General features: G+C 44.0%; 1 protein-coding gene across 2 annotated transcripts in view; it reads right to left on the reverse strand.

The window, feature by feature from the left end:
• Window positions 1-5,571: 5,571 nt before the first annotated feature.
• The window catches only part of LOC117612073 (uncharacterized), an 88,203-nt gene continuing 70,039 nt past the window's right edge, over window positions 5,572-23,735 (reverse strand). Inside the window, exons 4-19 of one of the 2 annotated variants that reach the window (XM_076692762.1) lie at window positions 22,321-23,548; window positions 21,577-22,259; window positions 21,034-21,090; window positions 18,472-18,536; window positions 17,163-18,405; window positions 16,819-16,974; window positions 11,401-14,865; window positions 10,373-10,546; window positions 10,174-10,254; window positions 9,913-10,095; window positions 9,231-9,716; window positions 9,086-9,154; window positions 7,878-8,673; window positions 7,591-7,802; window positions 7,101-7,418; window positions 5,572-6,904 (exon numbers count right to left, since the gene is read on the reverse strand). In XM_076692762.1, the coding sequence (XP_076548877.1) occupies window positions 6,836-6,904; window positions 7,101-7,418; window positions 7,591-7,802; window positions 7,878-8,673; window positions 9,086-9,154; window positions 9,231-9,716; window positions 9,913-10,095; window positions 10,174-10,254; window positions 10,373-10,546; window positions 11,401-14,865; window positions 16,819-16,974; window positions 17,163-18,405; window positions 18,472-18,536; window positions 21,034-21,090; window positions 21,577-22,259; window positions 22,321-23,548 (9,285 nt within the window). In that variant the 3' untranslated portion in view covers window positions 5,572-6,835. Of the gene's footprint in view, window positions 6,905-7,100; window positions 7,419-7,590; window positions 7,803-7,877; window positions 8,674-9,085; window positions 9,155-9,230; window positions 9,717-9,912; window positions 10,096-10,173; window positions 10,255-10,372; window positions 10,547-11,400; window positions 14,866-16,818; window positions 16,975-17,162; window positions 18,537-21,033; window positions 21,091-21,576; window positions 22,260-22,320; window positions 23,549-23,735 lie in introns of both variants that reach the window. The other variant, XM_034340773.2, reaches the window with a different exon arrangement.

Here is a 23,735-nt window from a genome sequence, read left to right on the forward strand (position 1 = left end):
CGAAGAAAAGAAAAAACCACGAGGATTTATGTCGGGAAGAAAAGAAATGCGGCTCGTATGCGGCTCAAGTACAAGGGCAAACGTACGCCCTTTTCGCAATCTGCGACATTCGTGGCGGATATGCGGTACAAGTTGACGTACAGCACACTTTCTCTTTTCTTTTTGAGAAAGGAACGATCTAACCACGATAAATAAAAAAAATTAAAATAATGAGATTCATTTTTTCTTTCGCTTATCACATCGACTTGAATTTTGTATAATCGAATGATTAATAAAAGAAAAGAAAAAGAAAAAGAAAATTGTGTCAGTTTTCTACTAACAATGTAAAATGCCAATTTAATAGTTTGGAAATCAACTGATAGAATCTGTAGAGGAAGAGATGGTAATGTACCCCAAACCCCCCTCTCATGATTTTCCAAATTGTATAAGTTATGAATCAGATTTTAAGAAGAAATATGAAACTAAGGGTACATTACTCCCCTTTTTCCAATAATTACAGTTTTAATGTGTCTGACTACGTGCATATGTCCATTTCCACTGTGAAAGTTAACGTGTTATAGTTCAATTTGTTTCCCTGACAGTCTGGCTCAGAGCACTTTCGTTTTTCTTCAAAATTTCACGACCCCTAGTATCCGCTAGAAGCCTAGTATCCAATTATCGTGATGGCATCGGTAACCATCGATAGAAATAATTTACGGGGCTCCATTATCGAGGAATTTTCACATGTTTCCGTCCGGCCGAAAGAAAATCATTATTTCATCCACGATGAAACATTATCTTCCGGCAATCGAGCAATAATTGTCCACCGTAACCGACTCGGTCCCGAAGATATCCCATTGTTCGAGGGATCTTGGCTTGAGATACCAGAGATTTTTCATCGTCCCGCATCTTCGTAATGTTCGCGTATTGCGACCACCCCGTGGTATCTTGCATGAGGTCTCCTGGAGCATCCTTAGGCCCCGTACACACCCGTCCACCGCGAAAGAACTTGAGAAATTACAACTGCGATCCCTGGCTAAAGATCGTCCAACATCCCCTACTTCTTCTTCATAAATATGTCCGCGATCTTAATAATTCCTTCGAGATCGTCGATTATTTCTTTGCGTCCGACTGTTCGATGCGCGCGATAAAACGCATTTGTTTCATCGTAAAGAATTTAATTAACTTCGGTAGAGGATAGTTTATGCGGCGATCCGTGAGAACGTAAGTTATGAAAAAGTAGGCGCTGATATAAAACCTTATCGCCTAAGATAAATTGTACAGCACTAAGAAAAGTAGACTTCAGAAAAACTTAATTTTGACGATATTAATATTCGGAGTGATTTAGAAACGAAATCGTTCACTCTTCTCGTGGCCACTCATTGGATAGGGTGGAAGTTCGGGGAAACTTATGGAGGTGGGAGGCATTACCTTTTATCCCTGGGGAAGTCTACCATGCTCGGTACTATACATCAATAAATCATTGAATTGAAACGATTCATGATCGTGTATACTCGATAAATAATTTTCATCGAGGACACCGTTGACAACATAATTTAGAGAAAGGAACGAATTGTGAAAAACACAGCTATTATATCTGATGACTTGCATGCTCTCTCATATACTTAAACGTTTTAAATATAATGCTGATACAATATTTTGATCCTAAACATCGTCAATGCCTAAAAATTTCCTATTTATTTTATTATCAGATAAACATTATGAAAAAGGCAGTGAAAAAACCACAGTGTTCCATAACTATTAATCATACTACTGAGGCAACTACGTTTACGAGCAATAAAAATTAACCACCCTTATTGGTTCACCGCATCGATAATCCCGCGAAAGCGACATTAAAAGCGGCAATAAACTTCCGTCTGTCTAATCCAGCACGAACTAACTAACCCGCGATAAACTAATCGTCCCGTAAGTCAGCCTCGCCATCGTTTTTGCCAGCACCTGTAAACGTTCGACACAAAAGACGTAGCTTATTCCCTTTCACCGTCGTCTCGGCGTTATATCTTCTTTTTCAGTTGGTTTTAATAGCCGACGCTCAACGACTTATCCCTTGGGTATAAGATAGTATTGCAACTATGTTTCGCTCAAGCAGCTAATTAACAAGGCGGTCGCTTGTTACGGCCAACGATTCGCGTTTCGCGCGGTTCATTAGGCGCTTACGTGTTTCGACGTTGCTTTTTCGCTTCGCGACGTTGGCCGCCGGAAACGGAAAGCGTTCCACGGAAATCGGTCTTACGCCTTCGAACTTTATTACTTTCGCACCTGCGCGCGATCACGAATACAAGCAACCTTTATTATTCGTTCGATGGAACATCGAACACGAAGGAGTTGAAAAATTACACGACACAGGCGTGGACACTGGGGAAAAAGGTAATTACATTTGAAACGATAATACCAGCTATTATCTGGTATGTTCACGACGTTCATTGCGGTTCGCGAAAGGTTACGACACGGCATTGCAATTCGTATCGTAACCTTTGAAAAGTACTGTCGCAACCTTTAGCAGTACGCTCCGTCTATCGACGGTTTATCATACAAATTAATACTCTTTGACTGTTTAACGACCGCCATGTTTTATAGGAGTCTCTTTAAAAATTTCAATGCTCGCTCTAAGGCTTAATACTGGTTACAATTTTAAACAGAGATTTCTTGAAAAAACACGCGAAAAAATCGATCGAGATCAATGTTGTGAGTCGATCTTAAGGCGATCGGCGCTTATTGAAGAGCAAGCTGAGTAGGGGTTGGAGAAAAAGGTAGAAGAGAAGGAAGAAGAAGAAGAAGAAGAAGAAGAATAAGAAACAACAACAGCAGCAGCAGCAGAAGGAGAAGAAGAAGAGAGCGAGGGAAAGGATCGAAGAAAGAGAAAGAGACAAAGAGAATCGACCACCTCCTCTTCAGGGTGCTCTTACCGTGCGTAAATATAGGGCACACCACGTAGCCGAGTGCACCGTGGAGGGTGACCTCGATGACCCTCGGTACCCGAAGGCAGCCGTACGATGAAGAGGAGGCCGAAGAAGAAAGAAGGGGGAGGAAAGACGAACGGGAGAGAAACAAGTCGCCGAGCTGGCGAACGGAGGAAAAAGGAAGTCCAAGCAGGGAAGCTCGAGCCGTTCGATAAGCGAGAAAAGGATAGATGGAGAAGAGAGGAGGATAAAAAAGGAGCAGAGGGAGAGGGAGAGGTACGCTAAAGAGACGTACGTTCCCACACGAACCCCCCAAGATGCGTCCTGGCATCGTCGGGCCTGAACCCCCGATGCCCAGAAGCTGATAAAAACAGCTACAAAACTGCCTACCGGTGTTTTCTGCCTTTTGCTCCTGCATTACTCCCACCATCGAACCCTCCCTCCCTCCCCCCTCTCCTCCCTGTTCGCCACCTTCTTCTTTCCCTTCTTCACTCCTCTTTCTCGCCTTTCGGTAAAACCCGGACCAAAGGGGAGACTCAGCTATCCAACGAGTACCGTGTCGCCCCGAGTTATGCCACTACCTCTCACCCGATTGACTCGTTTTCCCAAATGTCCGATAGGATGCTCATTTTCAATTCGCCCTCCTAGTTCCTTCAACCCTTCGGTCCATTTATTTAATTCCGCTCATTGATCGAGCCGCGAGCATCGAAGTCGTTCATCAACGAACGGGAACGATTTATCGTTCGGCCGATCGCAGGGTAGCTTTTCACGAAAGTATCGTGCAAGAAGAACAACGACGACGACTGGAGGCCGTGTAATTGCGATTCGATTCCCCACGTGTGCAATCGGCTCTCTCGCATTGTCGCGATTGCGACACCGATCTATCGTGGGAATGCGCAAGAAAAGCAGCGTGATTTCTTTGCCCAACGATGCCAGAGATGACAGGGCTGACTCATGCACACCGATCTCTCTTGCTACACGTTTTCTATGATTCAGTGCAGAAAGGATTCGGTGCACGGCGAACGCCGCAAATTGCCTCTCCGAGCGCCCGCACCGCGAATAATTAACCTTCCAAGGGCGGTGGCCGGGGCAGTCGTGACCCACACTCACCGAACCTCTAACAACCGCGCATCGACTTTCTTTCCTTCCTTATCCGAGAATTAATAATTCGTACGAGAAGTCACGAATACGTGAAATCGATCGTCAATGTGTTAAATGTATTTATCGTATCTCATGGATACGAGACTGGGTTTGAGAACTAGAACCAGAGATTGTTCGATGTTACGCGATCGAGATTCGATGCGCCGATAAACGCTGCACAACAGACCCAGCTCTCTATTCTTTTTCCTTTTTATGTATAAAGAAATGCGGTTGCAACACGATTCAGTATTCTTATGGAGTCACGATAAAATAGTGTCTTTCTTGATTACGAAACGTCGAAATGTTACGGTAGATATTTCGTGTCCGTGTTAGAAATTTCTTATAAAAAATGATACTCATCTGAAGATCTGTTTGTCAGGCAACTTTCAATCATAAAATACTAGGCGAAAGAAGAGAAACCACTTGTCGCTGTGACACTTGCGAGAGAAAACTCGGCCTGTATCTACGCAATTGTTTAAAGAATGTCACGTCGCAATACGTTTCAAACAGGGATGCGCGAGTAATTGAAAATTCGAGTAGGAGTCAGGTTGAGAATTTTTTCGGGTTCAAAGTTTGTCCAACGCATAAATTTATTTGGGTACCCGTAATTTCGGGTTTCCAGGCTGACCGATACTCAAATTTTCGGGTACCCGCACACAAACAAACACCTACCTAACGTCACGTAGAACAAAATGGTGCATCGCTAGAGAATATGCAGCGAGAGGCAAGAAAATAAATCTCTCGTCTGCAGACGTCGGAAAATCCCTGACCAATCGTGCCTCTTCGTCTTCCTAGCATGGATCTTCCGTATACCGATGCTATCCTATCTCGTGCGATCGATAATGCCTCGACTACTTAACGATTCAGCCAATAAATTAAATATCGAGGTATGTAGCTTGGGGTACGCGTGTTATCGTCGAGTAGCGTCGAGTATCGATGCGAGTGCGCGTCTGGCATTCTCGATGACTGCCATTAGCTGTAATTATCCGAGAGCAGAGGAAAAAAATTTGCAAAGGCATCGCGAGCACGCGTGGGTGTTCCAGGTCTTACAATCGATGCGTACGCTCTTCTTCTTCGTTGCTCCTCTTCGTCCTCTTCTCCTCCTCCTCCTCTTCCACCTTCTGTTTCTTCTTCTACTTCAACTGCTCGCACGAAGAACGCGCTGGCCCTCGATTTCGCTGTTGCTCTCCGTTAATTTATTTAAATTGCCGGAGAAGCAAGTGGCATGTGGTACCAAACGATTCGAGCCGGTATTGTCGGTGAACTCTCTTGTTATTTATCGGCGCGAAATTCCGTTTCAGGGATTTTCGTGGCAAGGCTGCCGGTGAAACCTGTACAAACATGCCTTCCACCTTTTATCCTCGAGCGTGTTTCGAGCTTCCACTGAAACTCAGCCGCCGGAGAGTGTTAACAGTGGCCAGATTATCGGACTACACAGACACGTTCCTGTCTCTCTTCTTGGAGGGTCTTCAATGGAGAAAGAAGAAATCGAAGTTTCCTTTCGTTCGAACTTTATTACCTTGTCTTCGTACGTAGAAAAAAAAGGAAGAATATCTTTGTAAATGCTTTTGTAATTACACGATGTAATCCTTAGGAATTATTTATTATTTCTGTTGGTGCGTCACTTTCAACTTTACATCGTGTCTAGTCAGCTGTCCCTAATGACTGTTAAATACGACACAGCGAATGATTCATATTCCGGACCGATCTTCACGGTTGTTCTTGCGGGAAAGGGGAATGCGAGGTATACAAGAAAGAAAGGAAGAAAACGAGAAAGAAGTCGCGTACAATTTAACCATCTCGTGTTTTATTTTTTTTCTCCTCGATCCGTTCTCGAATGGTGAATGAAAAAAGGATTTAATCTAAAGGAGACACAACTATTTCCTGGGTCTACATTTCCCGAAATGTTTATTTATCGTTCGTTTACAAAGGACATTTGGTCGATCCCACGATTAAAAAATAAGAACGGATTTACAAAAGAATCGAGACACACTTTCGTGAAACAAAAGTCAACAATAACGTAACAGCCAAGCTGATTTTCCTCGAAGGAGATAAACAAGACCCAAGAATCGTGCAATTATGCACGTTTCCAGTTTTATCATATAAAAAAGAAAAAAAATATATAACTGTACAGAATACTCCCTTGACGCGTTCGTTATCCACCCTTTGAACCATGTCTTTCTCTACACACATTCACCTATGCACGCATTCTTTCTCATTCTCTCCCTGTTTCATAAATTACCAGCTTCTTGCAGCCAACGAGAGGTCGTCGAATCAATCATTGTGGGTGGGCCTGAAACCGCCCTCTTTCGCACGGGACACCACGGATCGTCACTGTCCAGAGAGTCGTGACGAGCCGCGTCGTCCTCGATTAATTACCTTAATTGCGACCAACGTTACAAATGTTTCAAAGAGGTACGAGCCGTCGCCCGCTCCTACCTGAGAAACGTTTGCAAGGCGTCCAGCCGATACTCTTTTTTCAATAGTTTCGTCATCGCTCTCTTTATCACCTAAATTGATTAAAAATAGAACACGTAATCACCCAACAGCTATTACACGTAATTCTACGAATCTATACATAAAAAAAAGAGGAGAAAATTTCGAGAAGTTTCTCAGCAACATCGATAACCTGTCGATTAAATTTGTTAGAAATCTCAGAGTTTTAATGAATAATCTAAAGGAATACTTAGTCGAAGCATCGCTACCACCAGCTCCTTCGAAGTAACAGATTTTCACTCCTGCCAAATTTCATTTTTATTATTCTACGGGTCAATTTTCATTATTTTCTGCTAATTTTATCCAACTACTTCGGACACGATCCTAGTACCATTCCTCACTAAGGATTGCAATTGTTGTGCCGCTCCCTGAAACAAAGAAACGTTTGAATATTAGAACAACTTTTATATTACTGTATAATTAATAGAGGTGTGCGAATATCCAAAAATTTAGGTCTCGGATGAGTCTCGAATCCAAACGGGTGGGGCGGAACTCGGAAGTTTGTCCAGAACATAAATTTGTTCGGGTAGCCGTAATTTCGGAACCTGAATTAGTCTAACTTACGCTTAACGCAGCACCAAGAAATTGACTGAACGCCCTGGTAGCACCAAACAACGCCCGATTTTCAGAATTGTCAGCGACGGCCGACTGTACCGGTGTAGCGTAATTGGAGAAGGAGCTAAAGAGAGGAGGTGGATACGTGGAGCTCGGCGACCACGTTGTTGTGCGTATCCTTGGTCTTGAGGTTGGTCTCGGTGTCAGCGTGTTTTTCGTGGTATCCGTAGGTCGAGTTGCAGTCGAAGTCGGCCTTGTTGTAATTGTCGTAGACTCAGTGGTAGCCGGGGATGCGGTCGGAGCAGAGGTGACGCTCAGCCCGAGGCTCTGTTACAAGACGAGCAATTATTTTCTTTTATCGCCGTTCGTTTTTTCTTCCATCGCGAGCTCGATTAAACGCCTCTCGAATCGTACTGTTGCGCTTTCGAATTATTTTCGAATCGAGTCACGTAGAATTGCGATTAACAATTTATTTATTTTCAATTCTGAAAATACTCACAGCCAACTGCAGTTGCTCTCTGATGTTGGTAGCAGGCGTTTCCGGTTCTATACCTTGAGCCTTTAACAATGCAGCCAAAAGGGCAGCATTGCTGATTTCCGTCTGTGGAGCAGGAGTAGTTGTAAGAGGTCGTCCGCTTAAAATCGCTCTTAAGAAAGCTTCATCGTCCTGAGATACACTCGGTGATTTTTTCGAACCACTCGCTTTCTCCTCTGAAACAGGAACAACTAATATACACAGCTCATCTGTTTCTAAATTTACTAAACTTCCATAGAGATATTCCTTACCCCGTTGAACAGCCTGCAGGAGCGAAAGCAGGAACTTGGTGTCCTCTTCAGGGGAATACGTGGATGTAGCAACGTTAGGCAATTTCGGTTTAGGATTGTTCAGCAAGGATTTTTTTGTCGTGGACAACGAAGGAAGTGTAGTCGCCTTTTTCTCGCCTTCTACGATCGAATTTGGAGTGTTCACGTAGATCTTGGAAATATCAACAGATTTGACGGTCGTAGTAGTACGAACTGTGGTTGTTTCCGATCTTGGAGTGCTCTGAGGTGGTTTGGGCGTGATGTTCACAGACTTAGTTACAGTTTTCACCGGTTTAGATTTGACGGGTCTCTGAGTCGTTGAAGGACCGAACAGTCCTCCTCCACCCAGAAGAGTCTGCCACAGAAGACCAGCGAAGCCTAATGGCGCCTCGGTGGTGGTTCTGGGTCGAGGAGTGGTCACTGGTTTACTTGAAACAGTTACAGGAGCTTTAGTCGTGCTTATCAGTGTCGTTTTATCTGTTGTTGAAGAGGATATCGTGCTTGTTATGATGTCTCTTTTAGAGGTGGTGGTTGTGACCGGATTCCAGGTGATCTGTGTCGGTGTCGAACTACTCGGTGATGGTCTTTGACTAGTTTGCTCTAATGATTTCCATGCGGGTGTCTTTGCTGTCGACGAGGGGGATAAATCGATCACTATTGGCTCGTAAGATGGCTTTGGAGATTGGAAAACCGAATTTGGAGAAGCGTTCTCGTAGTTGATGGCCTTTGGCGCTCGAGTTGGTCCAGGGTCAGGGCCATTCAGTGCCAGGGATAAAATCTAGAATTAATATTAAACTTTAATATTATTCTGTAAAAGATCATTGCATCTGTCTTCCCTTTGGTAGCGGGGAAGATTGATACTCCTCGATTGATTGGAGGTAATCAATTCATACTCTTATCTTTCGATAAAGGTACAAATTCATTTATCACCGGTACATTAACGCGATCCATTCATTACGGACAGATGACATATCGTACGAACTGTTGTGCAGAATAAAGGCCGTTGGTAAGGTCGGTGCAGTCCATTCACCGTGACTGGCCGATAATGTGATTACGATCGTCATAGATCCATTATTATATTTTTCTGACAAAGGCGTGACTAACCGTAAAGTAATTCTATTTATACAGCGTTTAATCGCTATTCGCGCTACCAATAATAATTGGATAATTATTGATTTATAAAAGGTTACCTTGTTAGCCAACAGCTGCTCAACTTGCGTCAGCGTTTTCGTTGTGGAACTTCGCGAATTACTCTGCAACTATACGAATCGATACAAAAATATAACATAACAATCATCATACTAATAGAACTTTAAAAATAAACAATTTACTTACCAATGAATTCAAGAACACCAAATCATTGACCGAGGTTCCAAATGCGTTTTGCTGTTGCATATTTGTCAACAAATTTGGCGGTATATTCAACGGAGTCGTTGATGGAAGAGGAACAGACGTGCTTGTAGGAGTTGGTGGTGCTGTTCCTTGTGGTCCAATATTTGCAACTTGTTCAGTTGACGTAGTCTGTGAAGGTGTAGTTGGAGCCATTGTAGTAGTTGTTGTTGTTGGTGCTGCTGTAGTGGTAGTTGTAGTTGTTGGTGCCATAGTAGTAGTAGTTGGTGCCATGGTAGTAGTTGTTGTAGACACAGGGGTAGTAGGGGTAGTAGGCATTGTTGCTGTTGTGCTAGGAACTGCTCCAGTAACAGAGGTACCTCCTGCATTGCTTCCTGGCATACCAATCGTGTTGGAAAACGGTGTGAAGACTTCGACAAACGGATTGATCGGTCGCGGTAGAGCTGGATTACCTGATTCTGCCGAATCATCCTGAAACAAGGAATCGGTAAACTTCCTGTATCTTATTTTGGCCAGCACTGATTCAAAAGTAGAGGTATGCGAAAACCCAAAAATATGGGGTCGGATTGGGCTGGGTCGAGTTGGAATTGTTCGACTTGAGTTGAGTCGGGTCGGATTGGGTTTTCGGCCAACTCTATTTAAAAGGTAACATCCAGCGAATACTAACCAGCGAGTTCGATGCAACTGAAGCTGTTATTATCGGCGATGAGGTAGTAATACCGAAAATTTGATCCAATGGATCCCTCCATGGGAATCCAGGCGGTGCTGTGACTCGACCTCCTCCCTGCTGATTGTTCAATAGATTTTCGAAAGACGGTACGGATGGCGCTGGACCCTCGTTCGCGGCAGTCTAAATCGGTTGGGAAACACTGATTTAAAAAGAAGAGAGAATGATTTTAACGAGGTTCTTGTAGATAGCGCGACTTACAGCCACCGAGTTTATATTCACGTTCAGCACACGGGGGTTAGTGGTAGAGGCGCCGTCGGTCCAATAATTGACGAACTTGTCCTGAAAGATTCGACATTGCTCTTTTTTTTTATTCTTTCTCGCAGAGATATGTTGCAGCGCTGAAAGAATCAGCCAGAGCGTCGTTGTAAATCATGTTCTGTCTCTCTTGCTTTCTTACCTGTCCGATGTACACGGAGCTGCGTTGACCTCCGACCTCTTTCGTCCTGGTGGCCTCGTCCCTCTCTCGATCCTGGACGATACGACCGCCCTGCGAATCGGTCGCCGGTCGACCGGTACTTACTATCGGCGTTACCGACGCTGTCCCCATTTGCGTATTTATCAGGGCATTGCTCTAAACAACGTCACATTATTCCAAGTTTTTTTCAAACGTTACCAAACAAAATTGCATCGTTCATGTGTGAGATCACTTAATAGCGAATGTTCGATCGATGGTTCTGAATTTTTAACAAAGCTTCCTAGGATATCCATCATTTTTTAAAAATCAATTTTAATATAAAGAAGTAAAGAACAATCGATCAACTTTTCGCTATAATCGATGGGCCACGCTAAATCGATCATGGGGATATGATGATGAATGAAGGTGAAGTATTTGTCGAATACTAACTTGAAGAGTTTATCGAATACCATTAATGAAACATATGTACATCAAGTTCTTATTAGATGTTTAGTGCATTTTCAAAGTGCGCGGTGCATGAAAATAACGAAACATGCGACAAAAAATAACAAAGTAGGCATTTGATAAATTTAAAACAAAAAGGAATGAAACTAAAAGAAACAATAAATAAAAATATATGATCTTGAAAAAATTAATAATTGTGAAATTGAAAGATTAGTATATAACCAGAAACTCTACTTAAACAAAACCAAAGCGTTAAAAAGAAGCAAATATGTATAATGTGTCATTGTAAACATAATTATTTAAAACTAACAAAAAATAACAATTTGCATATATATATACAGCCATGAAAAAGATTTAAATATTGAAAATGTTGAAAAATAAAAAGAACTATAAATTCTAGGATTAGCCAAAATGTTCCCAAACTTCGCTGCGCTTCCCAAAGTCACGGTATGCAACAATGACACAATCGCTGAGAGAAGCAAAGTATCGAATCGAACAGACGGTTCTCGAGCGCATCTTTCTCGCACGGCTAACGATCGATGATGAACAGGTGGAATAAGAGATACCATTTCGTTGGTGCTCGGGAGGCTAGCAGGGGTACCAAGTGGCCCCGTGAAACCGGGTCCACCTCCATTGGGGCCGACGATCGCGTTACCAGTAAGGCCGAGGTCAACGGTGCCGGGACTTTGGACGATTCTCATTGGCTCAGGTCTACGAATATTACTGTACACCGGGCCTTGATACTGATTGTAAACGCCTTGGTTAGCCTGGTTATAATACGGTCTGGGTAGTGGCCTGTTAGTGGTAGTGGTAGTGCTAAGTGAGAACACAACCTCGACGGGGCTCCTAGGTGGATCCGGTATAATCGTTCCGTTCGGGAATTTCCGGACCAGCCTGCCATCCGGGAAGATACCGAATATCACGTACGGGCTGTCCACGTTCCTCGCGTCGATCAGGTTGTCCTCTGGTCGTTTCCTAACGATCGTTTTATTCGGATATATCCCGTAGACCAGGTAGTCTCGTAGAGGAGCTCTGGTGCTGGAGCTGGGGCTGAACCGAGGGGCAGGCGTCAGCCTGGATCCACCGAATCGACCACTGTACGACGTCGTGGGAGGCTGAGAAATTGGAATAGGAGGCGCGGTGGTCGTCGAACTTCCAGGAGTTGTTGGCATCGACATGGTCGTTGCTTCGGTAGCATTCGTAGGAATAGCAGTCGTAGACTCGTTCATGGCACCCTGCCCACCGTCCATTCTTGTACTTAAGGGTTGCATCGTCGTCCCAGCTTCGGTGGAAACAAGATTCTCCTCTATATTGGCATTAGTCACCATGGTTGGAAGTGTCGTCTCGGGCATCGGCGTGACAGTGACTACACCCATGCTGGTCGACTGTGTCGTTGACAACTGCTCGGGAATGCGTCCGATTTTCGTCGTAGTCTGGGTCGTCGTAGTCATCGTCGCGGTCGTAGTCGTAGTCTCGACCGAAGATGAAGTGGTTGACATGAGAGAGGGCGAAGTGGAGGATTGCGAGGACGGAGGGGTCGAAGGTAAAGTGGTCATGGGAGTGGTGATTTCGGTCGTTTGGCCCATTCCTGAACCTGCCGTCCCTTGGGCGGTTGCTGACGTCGTATCCTGGAAAGGGGCAACAACAGTTGGAGTTTCGTTCTCGAGGCTTGGGGTCGTTTGGGGGATGTTTGTTGTTTCGCTGGGCGTATTAGTAGTGGTTTCCATTGTGGGGGTCTGGTTAGTAGTAACCTCTGTGTCATCCATCGAATTAACGTCCAATCGGGTTGTGGTTGTGATTGGTGACGTGGTTGTTACGTCGGTTACACTTTGGATCGACTCTGGAGTGGACACCATGGTAGTTTGCTCAACTATCATTTCAGACAGTGCTAACGGCGTGGTAGTGATCGTATTTACAGTGGATAGGGTTGTTTCAGGAATCGTAGTTGCTTCAGGTTGATTAGTACTAGTGTCGGTTGCAAGCTCTGATGTTACAGTCGTGAGATTGGTTAATGGCATCATGGTTTCCGTGACGTTCTCAGTAATTTGTTCAGAAGCCGTTTTGGGAGGGCTTGTAGTTATCGTACCAGGCGATGTCAAATCGAACGTGTTAGTGGTTAATTCGAAATTAACTGTGAGTGCGACTGTCGTCTCTGAACTTTGCGTGGTTGTCGGTGATTGAGTCGTCGTGTCGAGGCCAGTTTCGAGCCTGGACGATACGTCATTCGAGAGAGTCGTTCGTTCGTTGTCTGTCGTGACCGAGGGGGTGGTGGTCGACTCTACGTTCTCAGCGAGGGGTGTTCCTAACGTAGTGGCGTCGTTCGTTTGCGCGATATCCAGCTGGTTGTCGAGCACGTTACTCTCAAGGGTTGTACTGGGTGTGTCTGTCGAGCTTTCTGAAGACGATACGGTCACGGTGGGATCTGTTGAGTCCACCTCGTTCTGCGAGGGATCGACCGAAACAGTGGAAGTGTCTGACATAGCTACAGTGGTTGGTGTTGACTGTACAGTTTCTGTCGTGACATCTGGCGAAATCGACGACGATTCTATGGCTTGAATTGCGCCTAACGTGTCATTCGACAATGGGTCAACCTCGTTTCCCGTTAAGTTTTCTACGTCAGAAACAACGGTGGTAGTTTGGACGATAACCGGTGTCTCGGTGTCGTTTATCTCTTCCGAAAAGAGGGTCTTGGCGATGGACATTAATTCAGTCAGTAAAGTATCGTTCGTGGTGGTAATCGTCGAGCCGGTGGTTACTTCAACGTCTAACAGAGGGCTGGAGGAACTGTTCGAGTCGCCTACAGTGGTTGAATCAGTGTTCGAAACTGTTTGAAAATCTTGTTGTGTTACTGGTGTGATAGTTGTGACTGGACTTGATTCGTCCAATGTGTTGGCTTCTTGGGTAGATACCATTGAGTTGGACGGGTCGGTTGTGGTGGCAGATGACGTAGTAGGGACTGAACCTACTGCACTGGGGGTGGTAGTTTCACCGGTAGTTGACAATTCTCCTGGCCCAGGTGTTCCTATTCCGTTCAACTGCGACAGACTCTCCAGGGTACTATTCGAATCTGGTATCGCGTTCGATATCTCAGTCGTAGGAGGTGTGATTGTGGAGTCTAGACTGGACTGCGTGGTCGCGTTCAGAGACGCTTGCAAACGAGACAGAATATCCTGCGCTAAATCTATCAATCTAGGTCGAAACGTGGTAGTAGGTACTACTGTGGTCGTCTCCGCGTCGACCATATTATTAGAAATCGCCTCAGTCGTAGGAATATCAGTTGAACTTAAATCAACCGACTGAGTGGCTGTCGTTTCAGACAAAGGTATGGTATTGCTCTCTGGATTCTCGGACGTATTCATAATCGCAGCGTCGCTAACAGCAGCTACAGTGGTAGTCTCCATCGTACTTTGCCCCGTTTGAGTGGTAGATGCGACTTCGGTCGCCCCTGGTGTGCTTCCATCAGCCGTGGAGGCTGCCGTCGTAGAAGCCTCCATGGTAGTCATCATCGAGGATACCTGACTCCTTTCCAAACCTCCAGCTGTCGTGGTGGTTGCATCCGTGCTGGTTTGCTCAGTCAGAGACATCAAATCAGCGTTCATGGAGGCTTGCTCGGTACTGGAGGACGATTCTGTACTGGTGGAAGCTTGTTCGGTGATAGTGGATTGTTCGGTAATTGTGGTGACTTGTTCGGTGGTCGCAGGGGTTTCAGGGGCTCCTGTGGTAACCGCGGGGGTGGTGTTCTCCGTATCCTCGGATAATCTCGGGGTCAGAGTAGTGTTCGCGATGGTGTCTGGGGTCTGTGGGCTGGTGGTCGCTACGGAGGGGCTTGTGGTGTCATTGTTAGAATTACTGCTGATGTCGTTAGCGACAGTGGCGTTAGAGTCTACCTGGAGAACCCTGTCGGCTTGTTCGCTCGCGTTCCTCTGTAATTGTTCGTTCCTGATGTTGGCCGATTCCAACGCCTGATAAAGAGTCAACAACCTTGGCTCGCCGGGACTCGAGACATCGATAGGCGGTGCCGAACCAGAGTTCTAGAAACAGAAATTTAGTGCGTGCAGGGGTGCTGTACATATATTGAACAATTGTGCCGGGTGATCCTAGAGGAACGACTCTATGTACAATCATAGATGATCAATGTATTTACACTAAGGACACGATATACGCTGTGTTCGTTCTTGATAACAATTTTTAATTTGATCTATATTCTTGGATGATTAATTGATCATATAATTGAAGGAGTATACACCATCTCTTGGTGGAGATACGAACTATCCAAGGAAGAGGAGAAACTGAGGTTGCTCTAATACGCTAACGAACAGGCGTATTAGCGAGCTGGAAACTCGTTCTTTGAGCAACGGATCGCTGATATAGGCGATGGAGACTGGTTGCCCGTTCACTTTGATTTTTTTTCTTTTTAATCGCTGTTTCTCGCAGCTGTTAATCTTCTCTCACAGAGGTCTCCAGCGATATGTCTCTAACAACATTGTATCTGAACGAGAGGAAAATGTATGTTGAGTGAACAGTAACAAGAATGGTTGAAAACTTTGATCGAGAGGGTTCGAGGCTGTGCGGAGGAAAAGTGAATTCGTCACTTCTTTTACTTTTTAGAATGATTTCGATCCACCCACGTGTACCAGATACGATCTGTTTAAGACACTTTTGAAGTATGCACATTATGCAGCATCCATTTACTTTCACTCGTTACCGCCTCGAATGCCGCGAAATGGACGGATCACGAAAAATCTACCCACGTAATCGGAATGTGTTCGTATTAGAAAGTAAAGTCCAGTTACGTCGAATTCAAATGAAACATTAATTTCGTTCGAGCACAATTACGTTACGTTTATTCAATTTTCTGAAGCGTGTGAATTCAACAAAACAGAACTGAATAACACAGCTATTACGTATTTGGAACGGGCATTACAGTTTCTGAAAAGTTTTAAATTAAAGAATAAGCGAAGATTCGAAGCTATTTGGAAGATTTTATTCAATTAATGTTACAAGAAGAACTTTCGTCATTTGTAAGATATTTAGATCGGAACTAAGTTAGTTAAACTTAATATTTATTAACGATCTAACGTTAATCAAGAACGAATAACTGCGTATCGCGTGCGAACCAAGAACCAGTACATTTATTACCAAAAATATATATTGTATATATATTTGTATAATTCTATATAACACAATGTATGCATTATGTGTACGTATTAGTACTTGTAAACCCAAAACTAAACGAGTACCATAAGAAAAATAGGCGTTATCGTTAATCACAAATTAGTAACTATACTTTTTTTATTAATTTTTTTTCTATTACTTTTAATCCTTTTTTTTCTAATTTAATTATAAAAGATAGTATATCTACATGGCGAATTTTGTACAACACTGGTGAATATTAAAAAAATAATAAACTAAGTATGACGATCCTATGGAAGAGACAGATGATTGGTATAATTAGTGGCGCATCGGATAAAATACAATTGCAATGATTAGTTCAACGAAGATTATTTGTATCGATGCCGATAGGATCGAGATTTCCTGATGGAGTTGTGATGATACCAATGTGATTGGTCCACGATGGTGGTGCGACAGCTTCGATCTCCTCGGTTATCTTCGTGGTGAAAACCTTTTAAGCACACAAAAAACGACCACACTGACTCACTGTTAATCAGCTACGACTTTCTTCTGCCACGTAATCTTACCTCGGTAATCATCGTCACGATCCATCTCTTTCGCATACGACATTTCATCATTATTTTTCTTTTTAATATTTTACGACTTTCTTTCTTAGAACGAGAACGATGAAAAGGTCGGTAATTTGTTTGAAATTACATTTTTACATTACCTTGGTTCGGGGAACTCGATAAAACGTAATCGAGTGGAAACATAATGGACTTGAATTTGATTCGGTTAGTTAGGTACGAATGTATCATGATAGCGAGTGAATCGAATGTTCAATTTTAATTGAAATATTTAAACAATCTTACCTCTACAGTTGTGGCTGGTGTAGTGGAGGAGCTAGTGATCGATGGCACAGTGGGCTGATAAACATTATTTTGTTTCTTGACAAACAATTCCGCACCTTTGTATCTCGCGCTAAATCGTGGCGGCGATCCATTTGGCGTGATTCTGGGAGGTGAGTTCTGTTTACAAACGACATTATGTCCATTTTAAAATACTATGCATTAAAGCTAACGAAAGTTAATTAAAATTGAAAGAACATGATATATTGATCAACAAGAATTCAGACTTTTCTTTCTTCGTTCATTAATTCTATCACCGCATAAAACAGTCAACTAATAAAAGATTAAAAACAATTAAAAATATTTACCGCATTGTTAACGTTGCTGTATGATCCAGAGAACACAGGAGTCTTGTTACCGAGCGAGTTGAGAAGCGGAGCAACCGTGCTTCGGAGTTGTTCCAGCAGCGTGTTGTTCCCGCTTAGAATGGTGCTTCTGGTCGGACTGAAGATATTCGTGTTGCCGCTGTCGCCATTGCTGCTGCCTGTAATACCGGATCCATCTTGCGTCGTGTCGTTCGCGATCTTCAGGTTCACCTGCGGTTCCTGCCCTACCGATCGAGTGCTCTCTGTCGACTTCAACGTCGCGGGGAACTTGGTGGATCTGGGAGTGATGGCGACTCTGGTACCGTCGACCTTGGTACTGACTTCTACCAAGGTCGTGGGAACTTCGGAGTGCCTTCTATAGGTCGCGGTTCTAGGTCGAAACTCCAGCTTCTTCGTCTGCGTTGCTGTTCCTTCCGTGGTGGCTTTCGACTTAGCCTCTGTAGCCTTCACTACAGCCTTCTTCCTGGAGTATCTACTGGTAGCTATGGGTACCTTCGTGGTAATCGTCGCTTCGAAATCCGTTGCTTTATTCTCGATCGACTTCTGCTTCGTTCTTTTGCTGTAACGGGGTCTGAAGGTGGGTTTGGTAACACCGGTGGACTTGATCCTTTGATCAGCATCCTCTTCCTGAGAGGTCTGCGACTTCCTTTGCCCTCCATTGTACTTTGGAGAGGCATAGGTCTTTTTAGACGACGCTACGGGAGTCTGTACAGGGGTAGTAGATTGTTCTTGCAATTTGGTACCGCGTGGTTGATAAGCATAAGGTTTCTTCGGCTTGAAAGTGGTAATGGTGTCATGGTTTTCTATGCGTCTCTTGTTCGTCGAGTTCTCTTCCTTGGATTTCTTTCCGTTTCGAAAATTGGACAAGCGAATCCTGGTGGAGTCGATGGTGGTAGCTGATCCCTCTTCTGCGGAGGCTGAAGTTACGACGGAGTGAACGGTGGACGCGTATGGCTTCGTGGTGTCTTCGATGGCAGCCCTCTCCTCCACCGAGATCGAGGTGACCATTCTCTCCGAGATGATTCGTCCTTTCTTCGAGTTCGGTCTAGCCAGTCTAGAGGAAGAATCCTCGACGGTTGACCTCGATGCGGAAACTTTCGACGCTTTCTCGTTTTCCTTGGACCTCTTTTCCGTGGAGCTTCTACGAGAAGTCTGGGAGGGTTTAACGAATTTGGTGACCTTGCTCGTCTCGTCGACCGTTGACAGCACGGTTGGCTTCGGTTTGCTGAAAGAGGAGGCCGTGGTTGCGTCGAGATCATTCTCCTCGATGTTCAACTCTGGCTTCACTAACCTCCTAGCCAGTTCCAGCTTCATCCTCGATCGTTCGGCGAACAGTGCGGCCGAAGATCTCTTCACCTGAAAGGTTCGTTGAAACAGCCCCGTTTTAAGATAGTGGATAACCGCTGTCGAGAGTAAAGCCGGCTCCGGAAGCTCGAGCGGAGATTCTGTTAGTGTGCCACGTTCTCGACGAGGTTCCCGTCGACGGGAGACGTTCTCAAGGTCGCTCGGAAAGCTTACACTCGCGACACGTCGGGGAAAGAATAGTTCGATTAGGGGGAGGTCGATTTTATCCTATATGAAGAATAGAAGCCTGAGGAAGCGTAGAAACGAGACGATCCAGGCTGCCATTTGGCTCGTAACGAGCTCCAGCCACGATTTCACTGTACCGGACAACAACTGAAACGTTTAATCACTGTTATCAGGCGATTGAGCGATCGGGAGATGTGCGAGAGGAAGAGAGGCGTGACAACGACCTAGAGTGAACGATCCAACGAGTCGATGACTAATTCGACCTGACAAGCCTGAATCTGCTAAACCAAACTACTCTTAACCGTCCGCTAAACAATTTCGGCCAATTCGGACCCCACCACCAGATGACTGATGAAATCTCAGAATTTCCAGCACAATGCACGTGTACATTGAGTAAGTCTACCTTCAAGTGGGGTCGGAATTGACACTGGTATACTACGTGTCTGATCGGACGGTTAATTAATTGTATGCTACAAAAATTACTCTACTGTGAAGAAACACAATACATGTATTTATTGGACAATCCTTTAAAAAGCGTCGGTCAAGCGATTAGCTGCGGTGAAGAGGTGATTTTCGGTCTCATTTTTTTCTGCTCTATTACTTCCCAGTGATAAGGTCTCGAGATTATTGAACTCGATATTTGTGAAATCGCTCTGTATCGTAATAATTCGTTACAGTCAATTTTGTGCAATGTTTCCAGTTTCTCATCCAAAGACAAAGGGCTCTTACCACAAAATCAATCTCGTGTAATTGCAAGCTAGAAAACCGTTCATTTCCAGGCAATCCGGAACAGAGAGTGAATGTGTCGTCCTCGATACGAAACATTGCGGCAAATCACTTTCCATCGTGTTCAATTTTTTTCCTTATGTTCCTTTTAATAAAACGATCTAATCCTGAACGTTCGATCCGACAAAGGAAAAGCTGTTTCCTTATGGTATCGTCAGGTTGAAAATTTAGAAAGTTCAACACCGGTGGAATAAACGTACAGTCATTTATTTCGAGAATCTCTTTCGAGGGATAAAATCGAACTAGATCGATCGGGCTACCCGTGGGGAACAAATCAGAACGCATTATATTCAGGTACGTCAAACAAACCTTCGCTTTCTCCGCTGGGATTCCAAAACGAAAGCAACTGGACGAAAACTGAGAACCAGTTTACGAACTGCGTAATATCCTCTTAACACGTACGAGTGAAATCCGCTCGATAAACGAAAGAAAGGACAAATTTTCCTCGTTACACGGACCTTGAGAGAACTCCTCGTCGAGGATTCGTGTTAGGATATCGTTCGATCCAGTCCTGTTTGGAGATTAGACGATATCATCGATGATACAAAAATTCGTCTTTCGAACGATGTCTCACCAACCACCAGAACAAGCTTGTCTTTCTGTCGCTGTTTTTCTTTTTTAATTGGTTAATCCCGCATCATTGTCCAGTCTCGATTGGTCGTCAATGATGATCGAAAGCAATCCGTAACTTCTAGTCTCTACCTCAACCTTTAATTTTTATTTACTTTTCACTGATTCTATTTTTTCAATTACGTATCGTATGTCCTATTGAAATGTAAAAAGCTGCTAGTAAGATCTGAAGAATTTCACGCGAAAGCTCGAGGAAGGCTCTACGATGAAAGAACATAAAAAAAAAGCGATCACGTAATGCAAAGATTGTACTCTTACGCGTCGCAATCCTCTGCCATTTATCAACGCGAACGGATTGTCAATAAAATTTTGATCCTTGAATACAAGATCCCTTGAAGCTGCGTATTCGAGGTCCTCGATTGTCCTCGAGTTGTTTCTCGAGCGTCGACCAAAGGTATTCTTCGGCTGATCCTACACGAATCGTTTCGATTTCAAAATAGAAAGTACTATACACCTGAACGCTATATGAAAATGCTTTCAGTTTCTGTTTCGTAAAACCGTTTGGAACTGACTCTATGAAAAGTTCAAGCAACTCTTTCGAGTCTGAATAACGTCTGGATAATTGTCAGCTAGAAAGGGAACCATTGTACGTATGTGTTCTGTTACGTGCATGCTGATTAAATTGTTTCGTGTTAGAAATACATATATATATATATACAAGGTGTGTATTCCTTAAATTGTCAATCGTGTTATGTAAATTTGTTTAGTTGTTCTATTTCACATTCACAAAGTCAACGTCAATGGTGTTACGTCTATGTATTAAGTACTGTTCGAACGTAAAAGCTTGAAGATTGTTGAACTAGAATGGAAGCACAGAAAAATATGTTACACTTATTAATCAGAGGTAAAGAGAGACACGTTTGATTGGATGCTGTAAGCTGATTTCTAGGACACACGGAACTCTTACCTCCAATGGCGTTCTAGAGGTAGTTTTCGGGGCTGGTATTTTCGTATTCGTAGTCTTCTGAAATCATACTTTTCAATTAGAACGTGTAATTTTATTGGTGCCGTTATTGGCGACATTGCGATAGAAAACAATTTTTATATTATGAAAAGTATTGGTACAATGATTAAAGACACAAGTGGATAATGGTGCCATGTGAAATTTTTTAAAAACTGATTTTATTATTATAATATTCATAGAGTGGCTTTATATCCTTTTACTGGAGGTGTGCGAGAACCCAATAATTTCAGGTACCCCATACTCGGAACGGGTCTGCATCATTCGAGTCAGATCGGATAATATATTAAAGTTCCAATTAGAAACCTTTAGATCAATTTGTGACATCAAATCTTTATCCACTCGTATCTTCAATTAATCCTCGATATCCTCAATAATCTATATTATAGTATCAATAAACGAATTCAAAATTATCTATCAGTAATAAAATTCTTTTACCAATTCCCCTTAGAAACTGAAAATTCACTAAAATCACAGTACTAAACTCACCAACTGAGTCAATCTCGCCTTAAACTCGGGAGGATAATTGTCGCTCTCTTCATGGTCGCTCGCCTTGCCAGGTCCAAATGTCTTGCTACCTCTTCTGTAACCCTTCGTCGCCGCGTCCGCCTCTGTGGTGCTTTCCTCGGTAGTCTGGAGCTTTTTGAAGCCTCTTCTCATGGTAGACGTGGAACTTTCCACCGTTGTTACGACTTCGGTGCTGGTCGATAGTTCATTCGGAGGAATCACCTCGTTCGTCTGATCCCTTGTGGGAGGAATAGCCTTCGGGAGGTTATCAGAATAATTGGCGTTAGGAGGTCGTCTTCTAAGAGTCCAGCCAAAATTTCCATGATACTGGGAATCATTTTTCGGCGCGGAAGGTTTTTTAGACTCTCTAGTGTTCGATGCTCCTTCAAGGGAAGGCTTTCTACCCCTAAATCCCAGTCCATGATTAAAGAAATCTTCCTTCTGCTGCTTTCTTCCTTGGCTACTGCCTCTGCCTCTTCCTCTGCCTCTTCCTGATCCCTCGGTCGTCGAGGTTGTGCTCGAGGATGGTCTGGTGGTCGTGGTGGGTCTTGAACTCGTGGTACTCGCAACTGGAGTCGCTGGTCTCATGGTGATGCTCGTCATTTCGGACTCGGAGGTTACGTCGGCGAAAACTGTTGTATCTGGCGCAATAGTTGTGGTAACATCTGCATACAAAACGAAAAAGTTAAAAAAATCAAATCGAAAACAAGAAGCTTCTCAACTCACCCGTAGTCAAAATCGTTGTAGCATCCGGTCTGGCTCTGTTTCTGGATCTCCTGGAATCTTGATCCTGTCCCCTATTTTCCGCGGACCTGGGGGTGGTCTCGGAGAGCCTGGACCTTCTGTCCAAAGATTTTCTCTCTCCAACTGCTTTACGTTTAGCATCTCGCTCCAGAACGCCATTAGAACCGTTCCTCGCATTATTTTCAGAGCCTCTACCCCTAGATCTCGATCTTGATTCACTGGCAGCATTTTTTCTAGATTCCAAACTCTTCGAACGATCTCTGGCCGTGTTCTTCCTCGAGCTAACGATCTGTTCGTTAGCTTCCGTGGTCGAAAAATCGTTGAACTTGGAGGATCCTCTTCGAGAACTGTTCCTCGAAGACCCAGCAACTTCAGAATCGTTTGATCGACCTCTACCCTTCGATCTTTCGACTCCAGTCCTTGCGTTACCCCTGAGTGTCTCCTTTGTGTCCGATCTTCTCTGAGAAACAACACTAAAGCCACTAGTTGTAACAACGTCTGCAGATGGATTCTCTGTTCCCTCCACCGCTAAAGGAATGTCGACCCTGACACTCTCAGACTCGAATAAAGCTGCTTCTTGACCTTTGCGACTGATGGAATTGTTCTCCCTGTTATTTACCTTCGATCTGCCAGACCTGGTGCTTCTTTCAATACGTTCCGTCGTAGATCTACCTTTTCCTTCTCTTCTAAACGAGGCTGTAGTCGTCTCGGTGTTCTCCGCCTTCTTATTATTGTATCTCCTCGAGGTAGGTATCTGCGTCTTGAGATCTTTCGTCGAGTAAGTTGTCTGGATCTTCCTTCCGGTCCTGGATCTCGACGATTCGGTGGTTATCGCGAAAACCGAGGGTCCTTTGTTGTCCAACCTCTCGGTAACTGCAGGGTCACTGACCCTCCCGTTTGATACTCTTCGCGAAATAACTTTGGACGTCTCATTCTCGTTGTCCTTTGATTTCGTCCTTTCTGGAGAATATCTTTTACCATCTCTTCTTTTCACTGATGCCTCCGAAGAGGTTCTCACCGAGTCGAATACCGAATCTGAATCGACCGGAGATCTCAGGGTTGTTTCCTCGTGGTATCTTTCAAGATTCGAGAACTTTTTTCTGTCTTGGCTCGATCTCGATCTCGAAAACGACGATACAGTTGTAGATTCTTCCAACGACTTAGTGTTATACCTCAGACTACCACGACTCGCGGTTTTCTGATCATCGACCTAAAATTTGCAACACGAAAGCGTCTCATTACACTTGAGGTAATTTATTCGTCTGACACGATTCAAGGTGCATTCGAACGAAACGATTCTCGTTACCTATTTCCATAATTAAACGATAACGCGACAATTACGAGGGAGAACAGATTTGCATCAGAGTTTTCAGCACGCAAATGAAACCGATAGTTGT

Source organism: Osmia lignaria, chromosome 15 (genome assembly GCF_051020975.1).
Source record: "Osmia lignaria lignaria isolate PbOS001 chromosome 15, iyOsmLign1, whole genome shotgun sequence".
Classification (NCBI taxonomy): Eukaryota; Metazoa; Arthropoda; class Insecta; order Hymenoptera; family Megachilidae; genus Osmia; species Osmia lignaria.